Source organism: Marmota monax, unplaced genomic scaffold, assembly GCF_021218885.2.
Source record: "Marmota monax isolate L192 unplaced genomic scaffold, Marmota_monax_Labrador192_F-V1.1 WCK01_AAM20220418_F8-fsc00102, whole genome shotgun sequence".
NCBI lineage: Eukaryota > Metazoa > Chordata > Mammalia > Rodentia > Sciuridae > Marmota > Marmota monax.
In genome coordinates this window covers 6,360,461-6,378,430 of record NW_026692494.1, presented here as the reverse complement: position 1 = coordinate 6,378,430, position 17,970 = coordinate 6,360,461, and the positions used below count along the sequence as shown (strand labels likewise).

The 17,970-nt window shown below is 64.0% G+C and overlaps 2 protein-coding genes across 3 annotated transcripts; one reads left to right on the top strand and one right to left on the bottom strand.

Annotated features, from left to right (window-relative positions):
* Positions 1 to 1,739: 1,739 nt before the first annotated feature.
* On the top strand, positions 1,740 to 8,848 carry Grin3b (glutamate ionotropic receptor NMDA type subunit 3B). Its single transcript, XM_046444386.2, has 9 exons — positions 1,740 to 2,226; positions 3,676 to 4,268; positions 4,907 to 5,939; positions 6,784 to 6,929; positions 7,002 to 7,117; positions 7,234 to 7,385; positions 7,591 to 7,755; positions 7,839 to 7,906; positions 8,071 to 8,848. The coding sequence occupies exons 1-9, from the start codon at positions 1,801 to 1,803 to the stop codon at positions 8,465 to 8,467; spliced, it is 3,096 nt and encodes a 1,031-aa protein (XP_046300342.1). The 5' UTR covers positions 1,740 to 1,800; the 3' UTR covers positions 8,468 to 8,848.
* Tmem259 (transmembrane protein 259) lies at positions 6,070 to 17,657 on the bottom strand. Of its 2 annotated transcripts, XM_046444385.2 has the most exons (11): positions 17,351 to 17,596; positions 11,923 to 12,195; positions 11,287 to 11,386; positions 11,080 to 11,190; positions 10,840 to 10,962; positions 10,667 to 10,767; positions 10,521 to 10,578; positions 10,356 to 10,439; positions 10,148 to 10,280; positions 9,973 to 10,072; positions 6,070 to 9,768 (listed from the first exon to the last, which is right to left on the bottom strand). In XM_046444385.2, exons 1-11 carry the CDS (start codon positions 17,579 to 17,581, stop codon positions 9,223 to 9,225), a joined length of 1,860 nt encoding a protein of 619 aa, XP_046300341.1. In that variant the 5' UTR covers positions 17,582 to 17,596; the 3' UTR covers positions 6,070 to 9,222. The 2 variants fall into 2 exon arrangements, with proteins under 2 accessions (XP_046300341.1, XP_046300339.1); XM_046444383.2 differs by having other exon boundaries at positions 10,356 to 10,578; positions 17,351 to 17,657.
* Between the last annotated feature and the right edge of the window lie 313 nt (positions 17,658 to 17,970).

Below are 17,970 nucleotides of genomic sequence, written 5' to 3'. Positions count from 1 at the left end.
GAGTGGGCAGAGCTTCTGCTTGTGGGGATGGAAAGTTCTGGAGATGGACATGGGGTCAGCATACAGCCCTATGACTGCTTTGTACCACTGAGTCCTGTGCTTAGAAGTGTTACAAATGGCAGTTGGTTGTGTATATTTTACCATAATTAAGAAACAAAACACGGCTTCCCGGTGTTGGCGGGTGGGGCTCACGGCCCCCGGAGGAAAGCAGTCTGCCCTGTGCGGATGGGAAGCAGGCCTGGGGCGTGGCCTGTGTCTTGCGGCCTCCTAGAACCAGCTCATGGAAATGTCCACTAGCCTGAAACCAGCTGATGTCCTGGTCCTGGAACCTGCCCCTCTCTGAGTCTCCTGCCCAGAGAGGACGAGACCTGGCAACTCTAGGATACTGTGACTGGGCAGTCACAGCACAGGGAATGGGTGGCCTGGGGACCCCCTGAGGGCCAGAGGGGCTCCCTGCTGTGACTGTGGCTGGGCTTGGGAGGGCAGGGACCTGGGATCCAGAACCCTTGAGGACCAAATTTCTCTCTTGGGATGCCTGGCCAGGGGTCCCTGAACACTCAGATGGAGCCACCAAACCCTCATTAGAGTCACTCAAAATTCAGCTCATTTGCTGGCTGGAAATGGCTGACATTTGGCATTTTTGTTCATTTAATGGAGTTTTTTCTTCTTTAATTTTGGCTCCAAAAGGAGGTGCACGTGTGTACATGTGTACATGGCTGACCCATGCAGATCTGCTCAGTGCAGCTGGCCAACTTGGTGGCACATTGCCTGCCACCTGAGGGGTCTAGAGAGTGGGATCTTCCCTAGTCTGGGGTCTCTGTCTGCCCCCACCAGGAGGAAGAGTGCGTTCCTGGAAGCTGCTGCCTGAGCCTGCGTCCTTCGCCCTGAGTCTCTGACTGTCCACCAAGCCCCTGTTGGGTGTGTCACCAACCCAGGTCTGGCCCCGCTGACACAGGGAGACTGAGGACGGAGCCTGAGGGATGGCGAGGGCACTTCTGAACAGGGGAGGAGGGTGATGGAACCAAGCGTCCTCGTCTGAGCAGTTGCTCAAGGCATTACTGAGTCCTACTGGAGACAGGAGTGACCGAGTCAGACCCCCCTCTGCCCTCCCAGAGCAGAGTGGGAGAGAAGGTCTCAGACACAACAGCAGGATGAGAGCCTGGGGTGGAGGAGACAGGGTGAGGGGTGCTTCTGCAAGTTCCTGGGTGGAAGGAGGGAATGTTTCAGAGTGGGGCATCTGGTACTGGTTTTTAAAGGATGAACAGTAGTAGCTCTCTGGTCCAAGTTGCCCGCCCAGGGCTGGAGAGCAGACCCACTCAATAACTCTCCATCCCTGACGTTCGCCTCACTCCCCAGAATACACAATGTTGATGGTGCTTGTCGCTTGTCGGGGTAGAAGCTGCTCTCTGGAAGTGGGGTGGATCTGGCCCCTCTTGGGACTCAGTCTTCCCACCTGATCAATGGGAAACGTCCCCAGGCTGGGAGGCCAGGGAGATCCAGGATCCTGAGATCGGTGGGGGTGTGAGCCAATTCTGAGGCCCCAACTCCCTCCCTGGTGGTTTCCTCATCCGTAGGATGGGAAATGACTGGCTGGCAAGTACCCAGCCCTGCCAGGCACAGTCCGCCGCTCCCTAGTGGGCCGCCAGTCATCTGCAAGCCAGGCGGCCGGCCCGCTGCTCACTGGCGGGCTGCTGGGCTGGGCACGCAGGCGGCGGCGGCCGGGAGGGCGCGCCGCCGGCAGGAGCAGGAACCCTCCCGTGCGGTGGCATCGCGGCTCCACCCTCCACTGGCAACTTTGCGATGGAGTTTGTGCGGGCGCTGTGGCTCGGCCTGGCGCTGGCGCTGGCGCCCGGGTCCGCCCGCGGCCACCCGCAGCCGTGTGGTGTTCTGGCGCGCCTGGGGGGCTCAGTGCGCCTGGGCGCCCTCCTGCCTCGTGCATCCGTTGCCCGCGCCCGCGCCCGCACCGCGCTGGCCCGGGCTGCCCTGGAGCCGCCGCTGCCGCACAACCTCAGCCTGGAGCTTGTGGCCGCCGCGCCCCCTGCCCGCGACCCCGCCTCGATGGCCCGCGGCCTGTGCCAGACGCTGGCCTCCCCGGGCGTGGCAGCCTTGCTGGCCTTCCCCGAGTCGCGACCCGAGCTGCTGCAGCTGCACTTCCTGGCCGCTGCCACGGAGACCCCGGTGCTCAGCGTGCTGCGGCGGGAGGCGCGCGCGCCCCTCGGCGCCCCGGTACTCGCGGACAACCGCCAGTGGGTCGGGAGCTGGGGTGGCTGGGGCTGCTCCAAGGCGCGCCCGCGGGAACCGAACCCCTGGACGCCGCATGACCCAGGGCACAGGGATGGGGACTTAGACATGGAAGACCCGGGTTGCCCCGGAGGGCAGGAACCGGACAGGCGACTGGAACCCCAGGGTACCCGATCTGGAGGCCTGGCCCCACAAGACCGGCTGTCCTTTGAGGCGCAGGGTTCCTGGGAAGACCATCCCCGGGGTGATGGAGGCAGACCCCTGCCCCCTTCCTGCCAGGTGGATCCAGGCACCCTGGATCAAGGGCTCCTGATGTCCCTAGGCTGGGAGGGCAGGGGTCTCCCTCCTCACCTGCAGTGTGCAGTTTCAGGGGTGCGGGTTCAGACCTCCTTTCTCCATGGTCCTCTCCTTCCCTCCAGAGACCCTGGAGGGCAGGCAGCCCCTACCTCACAGGCTCCTGCTGACCTGGAGTCATTTTGAACCTTCACACCCCCTTGGACTCACTCTCTTCTTGATCCCAGCCCCAGATCCCAGGAGGAGAGCAGGGTGGCTGGTAGGGCCCCAGGCCCCCAACAGGGCCCACTGTACCCAGAGGAAGATGCCCCTTTTGGGGCCAGCAGGAAGGGCCAACCTCAGGACTGGCTCCCAGCGGGTCTCCTCACTCCTTCCAAACCCATCTTGGAGACACCCGGCCTGGCCTTCCCTCTCCTGGGGGAGGAGAGGCCCTGACTGGAGAGGCAGGTCACACTAACCAGCTCTCGGGGCCCAAACCCAGCTGTGTGGCGCCCTCTGCTGCCACCTCCAGAAACTGCGTCCATGCGTTGCCACTGGGGCCCTGGGCTTGGGACTGGTCTGGTCCCCCAGGGACTGAGTTAGGTCTCCCAGTTCAACCCTGGCCAGTTAGCACCCTGTCCACCCAGGCAGTGTGTCCTGCCCACCCTAGGTGTCTGGTAAGCAGTCCTGCCCTCACTCAGAGCCCCGGGGACCCGCGGTAATGTGTGAGGAGGGCTCCTAGTGGAGGCTGGGCTCTGAGCAGTGGAGTCCCTGCCCTCAGCCCTGGAGGAGCTCCGAGGCGGGGCGGGCAGGCAAGCCCAGTGCAGAGAGGGAGGGCCCGGGGACGGGGTGTTTAGAGGGGGGCCACAGAGGGAGAGGCCTGGGGTCTGAAGGACACACAGGGGTGGGCGCCTCCCTTAAGAGAGAAGAGCACGCCTGCTCGGGGTGACGGGGGAAATCCCAGAGTGAGCCGTGACCGGGGCCAGGCTGAGTGCCCCTGCCACCCTCAGGTGAAGGTCAAGCCTGCGGGAGGGGGTCGGCCCGGAAGGCCTGGCGCCGGGGCCGTCTGGGGAGGGGCGGCCAGCCTGCCCGTCAGTGACAGGAGTGCAGGTGCAGGGGACAAGGCGGCTGCCGGCCTTGACAGCAGCACCCCTGTCCCAGACCCCGTTCCACCTGCAGCTGGACTGGGCCAGCCCCCTGGAGACGCTGCTGGACGTGCTGGTGTCCCTGCTGCAGGCGCACGGCTGGGAGGACGTCGGCCTGGTGCTCTGCCGTGTCCGGGATCCCGCTGGCCTGGTGGCCCTCTGGACAAGCCGGGCTGGCTGGGCACCGAGGATCCTGCTGGACCTGAGTCGGCCAGACGTGGGGGATGTGGGGCTGCGCACACGCCTGGCCCCACTGGGGACACCAGGGGGAGGTGAGTCCCCAGTCCCCGTGGCCGTCCTCCTCGGCTGTGACACCACCCACGCTCCACAGGTGCTGCGGGCTGCCCCTCCTGGGCCGCGCTGGCTGCTGGGCACGCCACTGCCTGCCGAGGCCCTGCCCACGGCTGGCCTGCCACCTGGGCTGCTGGCACTGGGCGAGGTGGCCCGACCCTCACTGGAGGCCACTATCCACGACGCCGTGGAGCTGGTGGCCCGGGCACTGGGTAGTGCAGCCCGTGTGCAGCCAGAGCAGGCACTCCTCCTGGCCATGGCGAACTGCGAGGACCGGGAGCCAGCAGGACCAGAGTCCCCCGGGCGCTTCTTGGCTCAGTGAGTGGGGACCCTGCTTTGGAAAGGCTGTCCGCCCCGTAGGGTCGCCCCTGCACTGTGTTGGAGGCCTGAGAACACAGCGGGTTTTGTCTCAGGTGGAAGCAGAGAGACCAAGAAGGGGGCCGGGGTGAGAGGACTCACTAGGGACTGGTGGCCCTGCAGGACAGCCCTGCAGGAAGGGGCACATCTCAGCCTGCAGCCACAGAGCCCCTGAAGTGTGAGCTCTACCTTGAGTCTGGTGAAAGGGCCTTGCACCCCCGGGCACCTCCTGTCACCCAAAGCCAACCCGGGAGCGGCCTTGAGGAGCAGGGCCATCGCGCCAGCTCTGCTTCTCCAAGACCCTGCGACCACAGCCCAGCGCCGCGCGCACACTTCCCAGCCGCTCCAGAGGCTGAGGGGGGAGGGTCGCAAATTCCAGGCCAGCCTCAGCAACTTAGAGAGACCCTGTCTCACAGTGAAGTATGGAGGGCCGTGGACGTGGTCAGTGGTAGGGTGTCCCTGGGTTCAGCCCTCAGTACCAAGGAAGGCAACACCCCCCGCCCAAACCTCAGAGGCCCAGTTTTGTGAGGACACCTCCTGGAAGCAGAGCTGGCCACACTCCCTGGGTGGGGAGCTGACCTCCTGAGCCCCTCCCCCAGGTTCCTGGCCAACACGTCCTTCCAGGGCCGCACGGGGCCCGTGTGGGTGACCAGCACCTCGCAGGTGCACCTCTCTCGCAGCTTCAAGGTGTGGAGCCTTCTCCGGGACCCACTGGGCGCCCCAGCCTGGGCCACGGTGGGCAGCTGGCGGGACGGACAGCTGGATTTGGAGCCAGGGGGCACTGCTTCCCAGCTCCCACCCCCAACAGGTGCCAGGGCCAGACCCAAATTGCGTGTGGTGACACTGGTGGAGCACCCGTTTGTGTTTGCCCGCGAGCCGGACGAGGACGGGCAGTGCCCGGCAGGGCAGCTGTGCCTGGACCCTGGCACCAATGACTCGGCTGTCCTGGACACTCTGTTTGCAGCACTAGCCAATGGCTCAGTGCCCCACACCCTGCGCAAATGCTGCTACGGCTACTGCATTGACCTCCTGGAGCGGCTGGCCGAGGACGCACCCTTCGACTTTGAGCTGTACATCGTGGGTGATGGCAAATATGGCGCTCTGCGGGACGGCCGCTGGACTGGCCTGGTGGGTGACCTGCTGGCTGGCAGGGCCCACATGGCGGTCACCAGCTTCAGCATCAACTCGGCACGCTCGCAGGTCATGGACTTCACCAGCCCTTTCTTCTCTACCAGCCTGGGCATCCTGGTGCGGGCGCGGGACACGGCCTCACCCATCGGTGCCTTCATGTGGCCGCTGCACTGGTCCATGTGGCTGGGGGTCTTCGCGGCTCTGCACCTCACGGCGCTCTTCCTCACCTTGTACGAGTGGCGCAGCCCCTACGGGCTCACGCCCCGCGGGCGCAACCGGGGCACGGTGTTCTCCTACTCCTCTGCCCTCAACCTGTGCTACGCCATCCTTTTCGGACGCACTGTCTCCAGCAAGACCCCCAAGTGCCCCACAGGGCGCTTCCTCATGAACCTCTGGGCCATCTTCTGCCTGCTGGTGCTGTCCAGCTACACGGCCAACCTGGCCGCAGTCATGGTTGGGGACAAGACCTTCGAGGAGCTGTCAGGGATCCACGACCCCAAGGTGGGCAGCCTGGGTACCAGGGCTCCAGGGGCTTCACTGGGGCTCATGGTGCGTGGCAAGGTGGATCTCAGGGCAGATATGTTTATTTTTTGCTGCTGGGAGAGGAACCCAGGTAAGCACTAAACTATGCCACAGTCCCCAAAGACATTTATTGAGCACCTAGTATGTTCCATGCTCTGTGGACAAAACAGGCAGAGAATCCTGACAGATAAGCAGAGTCCTCACATGACACCCTCCTGCTTGAGCAAGTGGTCTTGTGATGTCTGTGATTAAGCGATCCAGTTAGGGGACACAGCTGTGCAAAGGCCCTGGGGCAGGCAGGGCCCCACAGCTCAGCTAAAAGCCAGTGTGGCTGGAGCAAGGCAGGAGGGAGACAGAAGATGAAGGGCGGGGAGAGGAGGATGGGAGGCAGGGAGGACAGGGAAGCTTATTTGGGGTCCTATGGGCTGCAGGGAAGACTTGGGCTTTGACTCTGGGGCATGTGGTTGAGGATGGAAAGGAAAATGGGAGGGTCCAGGTCCAGGTGTTCTGCAGATGGAGAAGGCAGTGGGCTGTGAGGCAGGAGAAGCACGGTGGGTGGGAAGCCAAGGAGCAGGTGCAGGGGGCTGTTGGGGAGAGATGGGTGTTCGGGGATCCTGTGGGATTCTAAGTGGGAAAAGAGTGGAATTCTGGTCCAACTTGTAAAGACAAACATGTGGGTGTCCAAAAGGGTCTCAACCTGGCGAGATGCTGCGCCCCAACCCTGGGCAGGGCCTGGGGGCATCTGTGGTTGTCGGGCTGCGGGAGCTCTGGGAAGAGAGGGCAGGGCCGCGGGGCTGAGCAGGCCCGACGCCTCTCCACGCAGCTGCACCACCCGTCGCAGGGCTTCCGCTTCGGCACCGTGCGGGAGAGCAGCGCTGAGGCCTACATCAAGGCCAGCTTCCCCGAGATGCACGCGCACATGCGGCGCCACAGCGCGCCCACCACGCCCGACGGCGTCGCCATGCTCACGTGAGGCGGGGGCAGGGCCGGGCCGGGGCGGGCGCGGAGCCGGTGGCCGGCTGACTCCACCTGGTCCCACAGGAGCGACCCCCCCAAGCTCAACGCCTTCATCATGGACAAGTCGCTCCTGGACTATGAGGTCTCCATCGACGCCGACTGCAAATTGCTGACCGTGGGCAAGCCTTTCGCCATCGAGGGTGAGGGCATGGGAGGGGTCGCGCCCGTGGAGAGCCACGGGGGCGCCAGGGGGCAGGGCCAGGTCGGACATGCTGGGTACAATTTCCCGGGGCCGTGTCCCGGCCCGCGCCCCCAGGCTACGGCATCGGCCTGCCCCAGAACTCCCCGCTCACCTCCAACCTGTCCGAGTTCATCAGCCGCTACAAGTCCTCGGGGTTCATCGACCTGCTCCACGACAAGTGGTACAAGATGGTGCCTTGCGGGAAGCGGGTTTTCGCGGTTACTGAGGTGAGGCAGGGCCCCGGAGTGCGTGACACCTTAGCGGGCGAAGCGCTCGGCCCCTGCTCACCCCCAAGATGTCCATCTGCGTTGGTGCCCTTCCTACACCCCCTCCACGAGCCCTCACGTGCGCCCAGCCTGGCTCTGGCGCCACGTGAGGACTCCCCAGCGGTCTGCTTTCGTGGCGGTGAGAGCATCCTGTGTCCTGCTCCAGACCCTCCAGATGGGAATCTACCACTTCTCGGGTCTCTTCGTGCTGCTCTGCCTGGGCCTGGGCAGCGCCCTGCTCAGCTCGCTGTGCGAGCACGTCTTCTTCCGCCTGGTGCTGCCGCGCATCCGCAGGGGCAGCAGGCTGCAGTACTGGCTGCACACCAGCCAGGTGAGGGCCGTCGGTGCGTGGGCACAGCGGGGACAGCACCCGCCGCCGACCCCACCACCAACCGGGCTTGTCTGGGATCTTAGAAAATTCACCGGGCTCTCAACACAGAACGGCGGGAAGGGCAAAGGCAGAGGCTGGAGCCGGAGCCCAGGTAAAGAACAGCTGCGCCCGCCAGCGGGGGGCCCGACGTAGGGGGCGGGTCCTCTTCACATACTTCCAGGCCTTGTCGAAGGCCCCTTCACAAGTCCTCGCATCCCCCGGTGGCAGAGGGCCGCGGCTGCCCGGGTTCATTACCTAGCCCTGTCCCATCCCCAGTGGCCGGGAGCAGCAGCAGGAGCAGCAAGACACCTCAGCTTACCCCGAGGGTCCAGGGCGCTGGAAACGAGTGCGCCGGGCGGTGGGCAAGGAGCGTAGGGTGCGCTTCCTGCTGGAGCCAGGGATGGCAGCCGCCCAGGGAGGGGCGGAGGCGGAGCCTGGGACCCCCGAAAGTCCAGTCTGGAGTTGTTCCAACGGGCCACCACCCACTGCTATGCCAGCGAGGTCGCCGAGCGGCGAGCTGGAGGAGCTGCAGCGGCACATCGAGGCCGTCCGCGAAAGGCTCCGCCGAGCTCTGATGCGGCGCGGGGAGCTCCTAGTTCGACTTGGGGACAGCGCTCGCCAGCGGCCACTGCGCCTGCTCCAAGCCCAAGCCGCACCTGAGGACGCCCCGTGATCCAACGCTGGATAAGATCCAGCTGCAGACCCTCCCCCGCGCACATGCGAGGGCAGACCCAACCCTGTTCACGGAGTTTATTCTATATACAGACACGACTGTGTACACTGCAATTAAATAGAATGGAATGAGCGCTGCTCTGCATTCCTCACCGCGTGATTGGCTTGGCCGCCTGGCCCACTCCCGCCCTGAGCACGGCTGGACCCGGGCACCCCAGGCACTGATGTTGGCACCTGTGCCCCAGACACAGCTCTGCCCTCTTGGGGACCCCAGGCCTGGTGCACACGGGGAGGGTCAGCCGTGGAGAAGGCACTGCACAGGGAGCACCAGGCAGGGCTGGGCCCGACAGCCCCCTGCCCTCGGGGCATGAGGGCGAAGCTGCCCAGCCCACTCCCATCTGGTTACCTTGTTCAGACCTGCCCGACTGGTGCCCTGCGCTGCCCCTGGAACGGTGCACTCCAGACCTCGCACCAAGCCCCCTTCAGAACTTCCGGGAGCCCCCGACCCCTGTCCTCGCAGACCACCACAAACAAGCTCACTACCAGGACAAGCCTTGGCCAGGCCCCACACTTGGGAGACAGGGACCCACCTTCCACAAACCTGATGAGACCCCAATCGGAGAGAAGGGGCAATCCAGGGGGGAGGGCCCTGGTGCCCCACGGGGACAACCTGCCCCGCCCCGAGGGGCTGCTGCAAGGTGCCCAATAGCTCCCCAGGGGGAAGCCCTGACAGGCGGCTCAGCTGTTGGTGGGGGCTCAGGACCCGACCTCGGAGGGTGCCTCTCCTGGGACCGTGGATGCAGGACTGGGCTCAGCCCCCATGTCTGTGGGGGAGGCTGTGTCAGGTGCCACGGGGTCACTCTGGGGAGCACTGTCCTGGGGGGCATGGGAGAGTCCTCCACTGGGGCTCAAGGGTCCAGCGGGCCTCCGCTCCAAGAGGGTGGCACTCAAGCCAGACAGGAAAGAAGCGTCTGTGATGATGGCTGCTGTCTCTGCCATCCAGCCCAGGTCACCCCCAGTGGCCGCGGCTACCGAGGCGGCTACAGCCCCCAGTGAACTGGGAGCTGCAGCCCCGGGCCCAGGCCCCCCAGCAGCTCCAGTCGAGCCAGGGCCCAGAGCAAGGGGCTGGCCTGTAGGGCCAGTGGCGGCCGCCTGAGGGCCTGAGTTGTTGTTGAGGTCGTCGGGCAGCGCCGTGGGGGCCCCGGGGCCCAGGGGCGGCGCCTGCAGCAGCAACTCCTGGATGCGGACCTGCTGCAGGATGGCGGGCAACTCATAGTGGTGGAAGAAGTAGATCATGGAGTGCTGCGGGCGGAGGGCAGGGTCAGCCGGCTGCCCACATTACAACCCAGGAAAGGCCCCTTTGCCACCCACCTTGACTCACTGGGAAGAAAAATGAGTTACTGGGACCAGTCCACCCAGAGGACTCCAAAGCAGGGAAAGCTGGGTGGTACAGGGGCCCACACTGCCCTCTGCCCGGGCTCAGCCCTCCTCAAAGGTGTGCCCCACCTGGATGAACAGCCAGGAGGTGACCAGGGCCAGGCTGCTGTACTGCCCGTTGAAGCGGTAGTGGTACGCGTAGAAGGCGAAGTGGTACAGGTAGAAGAACCTGGAGGAGGCAGGCAGTGAGCTGAGGAGGCCGCCATGCTGACCCCAGGACCCTGTGGGTCGGGGCCCAGCTCACCGCAGCCAATGACGCTTGCTGGTGTTGGTGTGGCAGCAGATGGCGTCGTACTGGTCAGCCAGCCACACGATAAGGATGATGTAGAAGGCCGTGGTGGTGTCGTTGAAGAACTCAGACATGATGGCCTCCATCCCTGCAGGGACAGGTGGCACCAGGTTGGAGCGGGTGGGGAGGGTGTGGGGCGGGGGATGCCGGGTAGGGTCCTCACCAACGAGGGCCAGGATGACCGTCAGCAGGGGCGCTGCAGGGAAGGCGATGGCCATGTTCATCTCCAGCATCTGCAGCAGGTCCACTGCGGGCACAGGGTGCGGGGGCCACCCGTGAGGGCCTGGGGGCGAGCCCGCCCCGCCCCCCGTGGCCGGCTGAGACTCACCGATGAAGACGAAGATCTGGTGGTGGGAGTAGCGGAGCAGCATGGAGACGCTGAGGGTCTGCAAGTGAGGTCCGCGCCAGTCAGGGGCTGTCCCCGCGGTTCCGCCAGCAGGCTCCCGCCCTCCCTCAAAGCCCCGCAGCACTCACGAAAATGACCATGATGACGAAGGCGGCCAGGTAGGACGTGCGGGCCATCCACATACTGACGAAGCGGTAGTGCTCCCCGGACACCACATTCCGCAGGAAGCCTGGGGGCGCGGCAGTGAGCGCAGGTGCTGCCCAAACCCCTCCCGCCACCCCCCACACCCCACGGGGCCCACCCTTGTTCTCCTCATTCTCTGCAAGGCCCTTCACGCTGGACATGAGGATGTCATCGTAGCCCAAGAACTCATCCAGAAGGAGGCGGCTGAAGCGGTCCCCAAAGCACTGGTCCCGTGTTGGGTCTGTGGGTGGGTAAGGATCAGGGTGGACAAGCCTCCGAGGGCCTGCTGGGATGGAGGCCCTCCCTGGGAAGGCGGGCCCACCCGGTACCGCAGCCCCAGCTGTGCAGTCGGGCTCACCCAGGGTGACGACCATGACCGGGATGCTCAGGCGCTGCCTGGTGGCTTGTGACAGCCGCAGGAAGCCGTACTCCAACGAGTACTCCACGATGTACTCATCCTGGGGCCACACTGCGGGGACAGCTGGTCAGGCAGTCCACCCCACACCCACTCTCCTGGGTGGGGAGGGGCTTCAGCACCCACCCTGCACATGGCCTCAGTGCGTACCTTTGGTGGGCGTCTCGGGGAAGGGGAACTCCTGGCTGTCATTCAAGGCCTCAGAACCACCTGGAGGCTTGAACACCTTGGGCTCAATGTCCAGCTCAAACTGCAGGCAACCAGGCACCAGAGCGTTAGCAGGTCCGGCTGGGGCATCTACCACCTCCAGGGCTGGGGGCTGATGACCCCCACCCTGACACCAAGCCTGCCCTGATGTGGTCCTCTCCAGGAGGGGTCCGACCTCTGAAGCTAGGGACAGGGCAGGACACAGGCAAAGCTGAACACTGCAGAGGTCACAGGGCACAGGCCCATCCAAGCCTCAAGCCCCAGCTGCTGAAGTGTGACGGCGGGGATGCACCCCGCAGCAGCTGTGCCTTCAGTTTAGACTGAGCCCTGGCTCAGCCCCTGGCTGCTTGCAGCACCCCCAACTGGCTGCTGTCCCCACGTGACCACAGGGAAATCCTAGCACCCAGTGCCCCAGCCCTGCTTCCAATAGGGAGGCAGGAAAGGTCACCAAGAGCTACACCAGCTGCAGCAGGCAGAGGTCGCCTGTGCCACGCCCTCGAGGCCCAAGGGCCTCCCAGGCAGCCACCACCCCCACCTCTGCAGTCACGGGGTCTGCTGAGCCCTCCACAGGCAGCTCACCTTGACAGAGCTGTTCCTGAACATCTCCATGGTCAGCTCCTCCTCCTCCTCCTCCAGCTCCAGGCCACCTGGCTCCACAGCCAGGCCCGGGAAGCTCCCACGGCTGCCCTCACAGAACTGCAGGAAGACGGGCGCCCGGCTGGAGTTGTGGCGCACCTCCACACGCAGGATGCCCTCCCGTGGCCACTTGTCCCGCACGTGCTCCAGGCAGTTGATGGGTGAGCGGGAGAAGACGATGTGGATGTAGGCCAGCACGAACAGCACGAACAGGGCCTGGGGGGCGCCAGCCAGCCGTCAGCCTATGCCCAGCCATCCATGCTCCCAGCTGCCGGCCACCCCCAGGAAGTGGAGTGACTGAGGAGAACTCTGGGGGACATCAGTGTCCCAGGTCATGACCTGCCCCCCTAGCCCAGGAAAGGCTGAGGGGTCCTGGGGCATGGGTCCCCCAGGGGGTGAGAGGTGGGGCCCTCATGGCTGTGTGCAGGGCCCCCACTGGGAGGAGCTAGGCTGGGCTGGGGCCACTGCACAGAGCAACCAGCACCACTGACCAACTTGCTCTCAACACTCAAGGCCCCGACCAGGTGTTGCAGCCCCCAGGCCACCTGCAGGGTCCAGGCGCCAGCACAGCTTAGCTCCCCAAGGCTGCGCAGCTGTTTCCTGCCTCCCACTCTGCTGTGTCCTCAGAGCCCCTGATCTCACCAGCCAAAAATAGCCTCCCCTCCCTGTAAAGAGCCCTCTGCACCTCTCCCAGGTCCAGCAGCTGTGAGGACACAGGTGCGTGCGGACAAGGCAGGCTGCTCTGCCTGGGGAACAGAGGAGCAACCAGGGCGGGGCGAGCTCGCCTTGCATGTGTGAGGCCCTGGGTTCCATCCTCAGCACCGCACAGAAATAAACAAACACAATAAAGGCACTGTGTCCGTCTACAACTAAAAGATGTATATTAAAAATTTTAAAACAATAGGAGCAGCCACTCTCATGGGGTGACTATCCCAGGGGTGACTGGTGGCTGCCGGGAGTGCTGCTCGGCACTCTGCAATGCACAAGACAGAGCAGAGCATGATCTGGCCCAGAATGTCCAACTACCAACGCTAAGTACTGACACCCGTGGAAAACCACTTGAGGAGGGCCCGGTGCAGTGACGCACACCTGTTGATTCTAGAGGCTCAGGAGGCCCACGCAGGAGAATTACAAGTTTGAGGTCAGCCTCAGCAACTTAACAAGACCCCATCTCAAAAAAAAAAAAAAAAAGAAAAAGTCCACTTCCTGCTCTCAGTAGACACCAGGGTAGACTCCTGTCGAGGCAGAGGGTACAGAGCAGGGAGGGTTTGGACTGTCCCCTCTACCCCTCCCCACTGAGTGGGTTTCCATGTGGGCAGCAGTTCAGGGACTCAACAGGGCCAATTTGAAGGTGCAGAGCCTTTTGGGGGGGTTCATGGGCTCTCCTGACCCAGGGGATACTGGGCAACATCTGGGGATATTTGTGGCTGTCACAACTGGTATGGAGTGGTAGAGGCCAAGACACTGCTGCACATCCAGTGTCCATGCGCTGAGGGGAGAGCCCTGACACACAGGAGGCCCTCTTCCAGGGAGCTCCCCCAACACCTGACAGTTCTGCTCACAGCACACAGCCAGCCTGGTTGCTGTGCCACAGCACCAACCCTGGCACCCTCTGCAGGGCCTGGTGAGAACCACTCAGCCCTGCCCCACTCTAGGTGCACAGGGCAGGGTCCTGCCAGTGGGGCCACCCAGGCTCCAACACCCCCCATGCCTAGGTATTGCCACACGAGCCCCAGATTCTCCAGGGGAGGGCTGACTGGACGAAACCACAGCCCACAGAGGCCCAGGTCATGGAAAGCTGAGGTGCAGGCTGTGGTGGCCTCCGGCTGCATACCGCCAAAGGCAGGACCTCTGCAGTCCCTGCAGACCGGGCATAGGGCTGGCTCAGCACAGCACTCACAGTGGCTGGGACCAGAAAGGGACACAGTTGGAGAGTGAGGCTCCAGGAGCAAGCAAGCTGCATATCATCTCCTTCTGGGCCAACTGGGAAGAGAGCTGCCCTCACCTGCAGCCAAGGGCACCATGGAGACAGGTCCAGCAGCTAAAGCGGACAGGAGCAGCCCTGCCCAGGGTTCTAGTACCTGGAACTGAGCCTGGTGCAGGCCTGGAGAGGGCAGTGAGGCAGCAGAGGTGGCCAAAGGAGCTGACCTGTTCCTCTGCTTAGCCTCCTGCACAGGAGGGGCCAGCCAGAGCTGAACCTTGGGGTCTACTTGGTCTTTGAGGGGTTCCTGGCAGCCACACTCTGCTCTTCAGGCCCAAACATGCACGAAGCTCTGCCTGGGATGCCCTTCTAGCCACAGGACGCACTGGATGCTAGGCTGGCACGTGACAAAGGGCACTGACACAGCAAGCCCAGAGCCAGGGCTCCCAACACTTCCCGTGAGCACACTTCTTGACACCCCCCTTACAGATGAGGAAACTGAGGCACGGAGGTCACAGACCTGCTGACGTCACAGGGCCAGTAGAAGCAGCTGGAAGCAGTCATGAGCTACACTACTGAGGACTCCACCTGACCTCTGACCATGAGCAGACGGGTGACCTCAGGAGGATCTCAGTCAGTGTGGGAGGCAGGGGCAGAGGGCTGCTGGATGAAAGCCCTGCCACACCCCACACAGGTTCTAGTGACTAGCTCTCTGGGGACACGACCTGACAATGAGGCTGGCATTTACACACAAATGTGCATGAACTCAGCTGAGTGCCTCCAAGCCCCAAACGCTGTGACTCAGACATCACCCTGGTGCCCTCTCCTGCAACCCTTACAGGGGCCACACCCCCTACCACCACCACTGCACACTGGCCAGCCCAGGGAGCTCCCAGCTTGAGCCCCAGTGGCCTTCTTCACTGAGCAGGGCCAGGACTCTCCGTCCCACTTGCAAGTGCCTGCCTCCCATCCAGGCCTCCATTTCTCCACTGCAGAGCAAAGAACAGTCAATGCCCAGCCAGACTGACCACACACCCCTGGGCCTATCACCGGCCACCTCATCCCAGCCCTGCCCACCCTCTGCTCTACAGCCTGCCTCGGCCACCCCACAAGCAGCCTCCAGGCTCCCAGCCAGCACACCAGGGCCCTCCAGCCCTGCTTCCTGGACACCCTGCTCCTCACCTTGGGGAGATGCTCCGGTACTTCACCTGCAGACCCTGCCCACTGCATCTTCCCATGCCCCTGGCGTTGCTCTCCCCCTGGGTTTGCCCACTCAGCACTGCCCCAGAGCCCTGGGTGAGGGTCAGAGACACACAGCTTGCCAAGGCGATGCTGAGACCTCCTCCAGGAAACCTTCTCAGTACACACCCCAGGTTCTCAGGGAACCCCACACTCTGCCACCGGGCAGGCCGTTCTCTGTTTGCCAGTCCACGTCTCTGTTGATCAAATGATAAGCCACAACTTCCTCCCCAGGAAGGGTGCAGAGAGCCCCTCAGCCCCAGCCAGGAAAACCTTCAAGGGGTCCCCGCCCTCCCTACTACTCAGGCCGCTTAGCATCCCAGGGGTACTGCCTTCTACGGTGACAGCCAATGGGACAGGTCTCCAGTTCAGAGCTCTGTAGATGTGAACCTCTACAGTCCTCCTGATCCTCAGTGACCCTAAGGGGTACCCTGTTACTCCCACGACCACAGGGGCAGTAACTGCCCACCCTGTGACAGGTACCACATGTCAGAACACCTTGACCCTGTAGGCATCCACTCACTGGCTGTCGGGGCTAGAAGCCAACTAGACAGGCCCGGGCACCTGGTGCCTGCCGCTCCAGGTCTAACCGGTCTCTGCTTTTCTGGCTTTGGGGCCATGAAACCAGCAGAGGTGGATGTTGAGGCCAGCAGAGTGACCTTCCAGGGGGCCCCACTGAACAATGGTCCAGTTGCCACCTCTACCCAGAGTCTGGCACTACAGGGCCATTTTGACAAGAACCCCAGATTCAGGCACAGGGGACTGAATGTCAGCAGCACGGGCTGCACAGGTAGGCAGCCAGGTCCCGCTCCCCCTGCAGCAGTGTGGGGAAGCAGGGCAGGCAGGGGCGCAGGAAGCAGAGGAGTGGAGCTTCCGGGAAGCTAGTGCAGCCTCAGGACCAGCTGGTCCCAGACAGGCTTTGCAAACAAGATAGAAGTGTGGGTCTGGCGTCTCCACCAGGTTCCCATAAATAACCCAGCGTCCCCGGGCCCTCAGCTTCCAGCACTCTAACTAGGCAGGGCAAGGAAGACCTCCGGCTGTGGCCCAGCCCCACGGCCTACCCGAGTGCCACTGCCTGCAAAGGGTGCTGGGTCTTCAGGGACGGCCAAACACAGACCCAGAAAGGGAAGGACAGAGCGGAGCCACCAGGCCCATGCTGACAGAGGACCGAGCATTGAACACACACCTGCAGTGACGAGACTGCCACTCTATCGTGTCCCAAGGAAAACACACACCTAAACACAGAGCCTGATAAAGGACCCCGGTTCAGTAGCCCTCCACAACCTGATTGTGGAGCTGTACCCACAAGACCAAGCCCTTCGGGTGCTGCAGGGAAGAAGGGGCGAAGGACGTCGGATTGAGTGCCAGCCTGGGGAAGCCAGCTCTTCAGGCCTGGGCACACCAGCCCACCTGCAGACCACAGACTGCAGGCTCTGGGGCACTCCCTTGAAGGCTGTGGCAGGGCCAGGTCCCAGGTCTGCCAGATGGCTGGGAACCGGCTCACAACCTCGCCCGCCCCGTCCAACAGTATCAGCCCGTTTCAACAGACAGGAAAGGGAAGCTTGCTGGCTGAGCTACGTCAGTGTGCCCCGCCATTTCCCGGGACGAGTCAGAAACCTGGAACCAGGGGCATGGCTGGCTCCTTCACCAAAGGCTCCTTCCTAGAGGGCCCCAGGCTGCAGCCTGTCCTTCCCAAAGGCCCTCAGGTCTCCAGGTCACCCGAAGAACACAAGTGGTCACAGGAGGTGCCATCAGCCAGCCCAGAGCTCCCTAAGCAGGCCCGAGGAGTGGTGGCCATGACTTAGGCACTAACCCTAGCAGTGACCCCAGCCAAGTCCACACACTGCCCTGTGAAGCCGAGCAGAAGGTCCTAGAACAGGGAGACCCCATCGGGGGAAGATACCAGTGGACGCCCAGCAGACTGTCCCCAGGGGAGACCCAGGACCTGCCAGGAGGGGTCCTAGGGCTGAGTATCCCAGATGCAAAGTCAGGGGTCAAAGGGCGGGGGGAAAGCCGCGGCTGGTCAGGGCGGGGCTCCAGGCCTGGGGCTGGGGGCGGCCAGGGCCAGCGACCACCACACTCGGCTTACTACGGCGGCCCCAGGGCACCACTGGCAGGCGACCGGGGTCAGAGGTCGCAGGCCTCGGGGTGCAGAAGGGGGCCGGCGGGCAGCGGGGTCAAGGGTCGGGGTCGGGGGTCGAGGCCGGTCACCTTGAGCAGCACGAAGAACTCGAAGAGGCGGCGGAAGGCGGGCGGGAAGAGCCGCGAGTAGGTGACAGCCATCTTGAAGAAGAGCGCGTGGAAGAGCCGGTCGCGCACGTTGATGAGGGGGTTGGGGTTCAGGTTGGGGGTGCGCGGGCCGCGCGCGGGGGCCGGGCCGCCGCCGCCGCCGCCGCCGTTGGGCCCGGGCCCCGGGGCCGCGTGCGCCGCGTGCTCCGACATGCCGCCCGTCTAGCCCTAGCGGCCGGCGGGTGCCCAAGGAGCGTCCCGGCCGCCGCCGCCCTCGCCGCGCCGCCCAGGGCCGCCGCCGCCTTAGCCTTCACCCGCGCCTCCGCCGGGGCCTGCGACGCTAGCGAGCGCACAGGCCAGAGCGCCGCCGCGTGCGCGGGGCATCCTGGGATGCCCGTGGCCGCCCGCGGAGGCCCCGCCCGAGTTCTTTTGCATGGGCCCTCCCACAAGCCTCCGCGGCTACAAGGCCGCTCTCGGTCGGTTAAGTTAGTCCACTTGTGACGACTTTGGGACATGATCCGAGAAACGCAAAGTAAACATGATCACAACGAATATCTTTCCAAAGGCCATTCTGAGAAGTGGTGGTACATATAAACTGTCCA

What these genes read in the sequence shown, in the direction of transcription:
- Grin3b (XM_046444386.2), top strand. Translation starts at nt 1,801, where the DNA reads ATGGAGTTTGTGCGGGCGCTGTGGCTCGGCCTGGCGCTGGCGCTGGCG. An exon ending in CCCGGGCGCTTCTTGGCTCA is followed by an intron (nt 4,269 to 4,906) that starts GTGAGTGGGGAC and finishes CCCCTCCCCCAG; the next exon opens with GTTCCTGGCCAACACGTCCT. An exon ending in CAGGGATCCACGACCCCAAG is followed by an intron (nt 5,940 to 6,783) that starts GTGGGCAGCCTG and finishes CTCTCCACGCAG; the next exon opens with CTGCACCACCCGTCGCAGGG.
- Tmem259 (XM_046444383.2), bottom strand. Translation starts at nt 17,581, where the DNA reads ATGTCGGAGCACGCGGCGCACGCGGCCCCGGGGCCCGGGCCCAACGGC. An exon ending in GGTCATGGTCGTCACCCTGG is followed by an intron (nt 10,963 to 11,079) that starts GTGAGCCCGACT and finishes ACCCACCCACAG; the next exon opens with ACCCAACACGGGACCAGTGC. An exon ending in AGCAAGCGTCATTGGCTGCG is followed by an intron (nt 10,073 to 10,147) that starts GTGAGCTGGGCC and finishes TGCCTCCTCCAG; the next exon opens with GTTCTTCTACCTGTACCACT.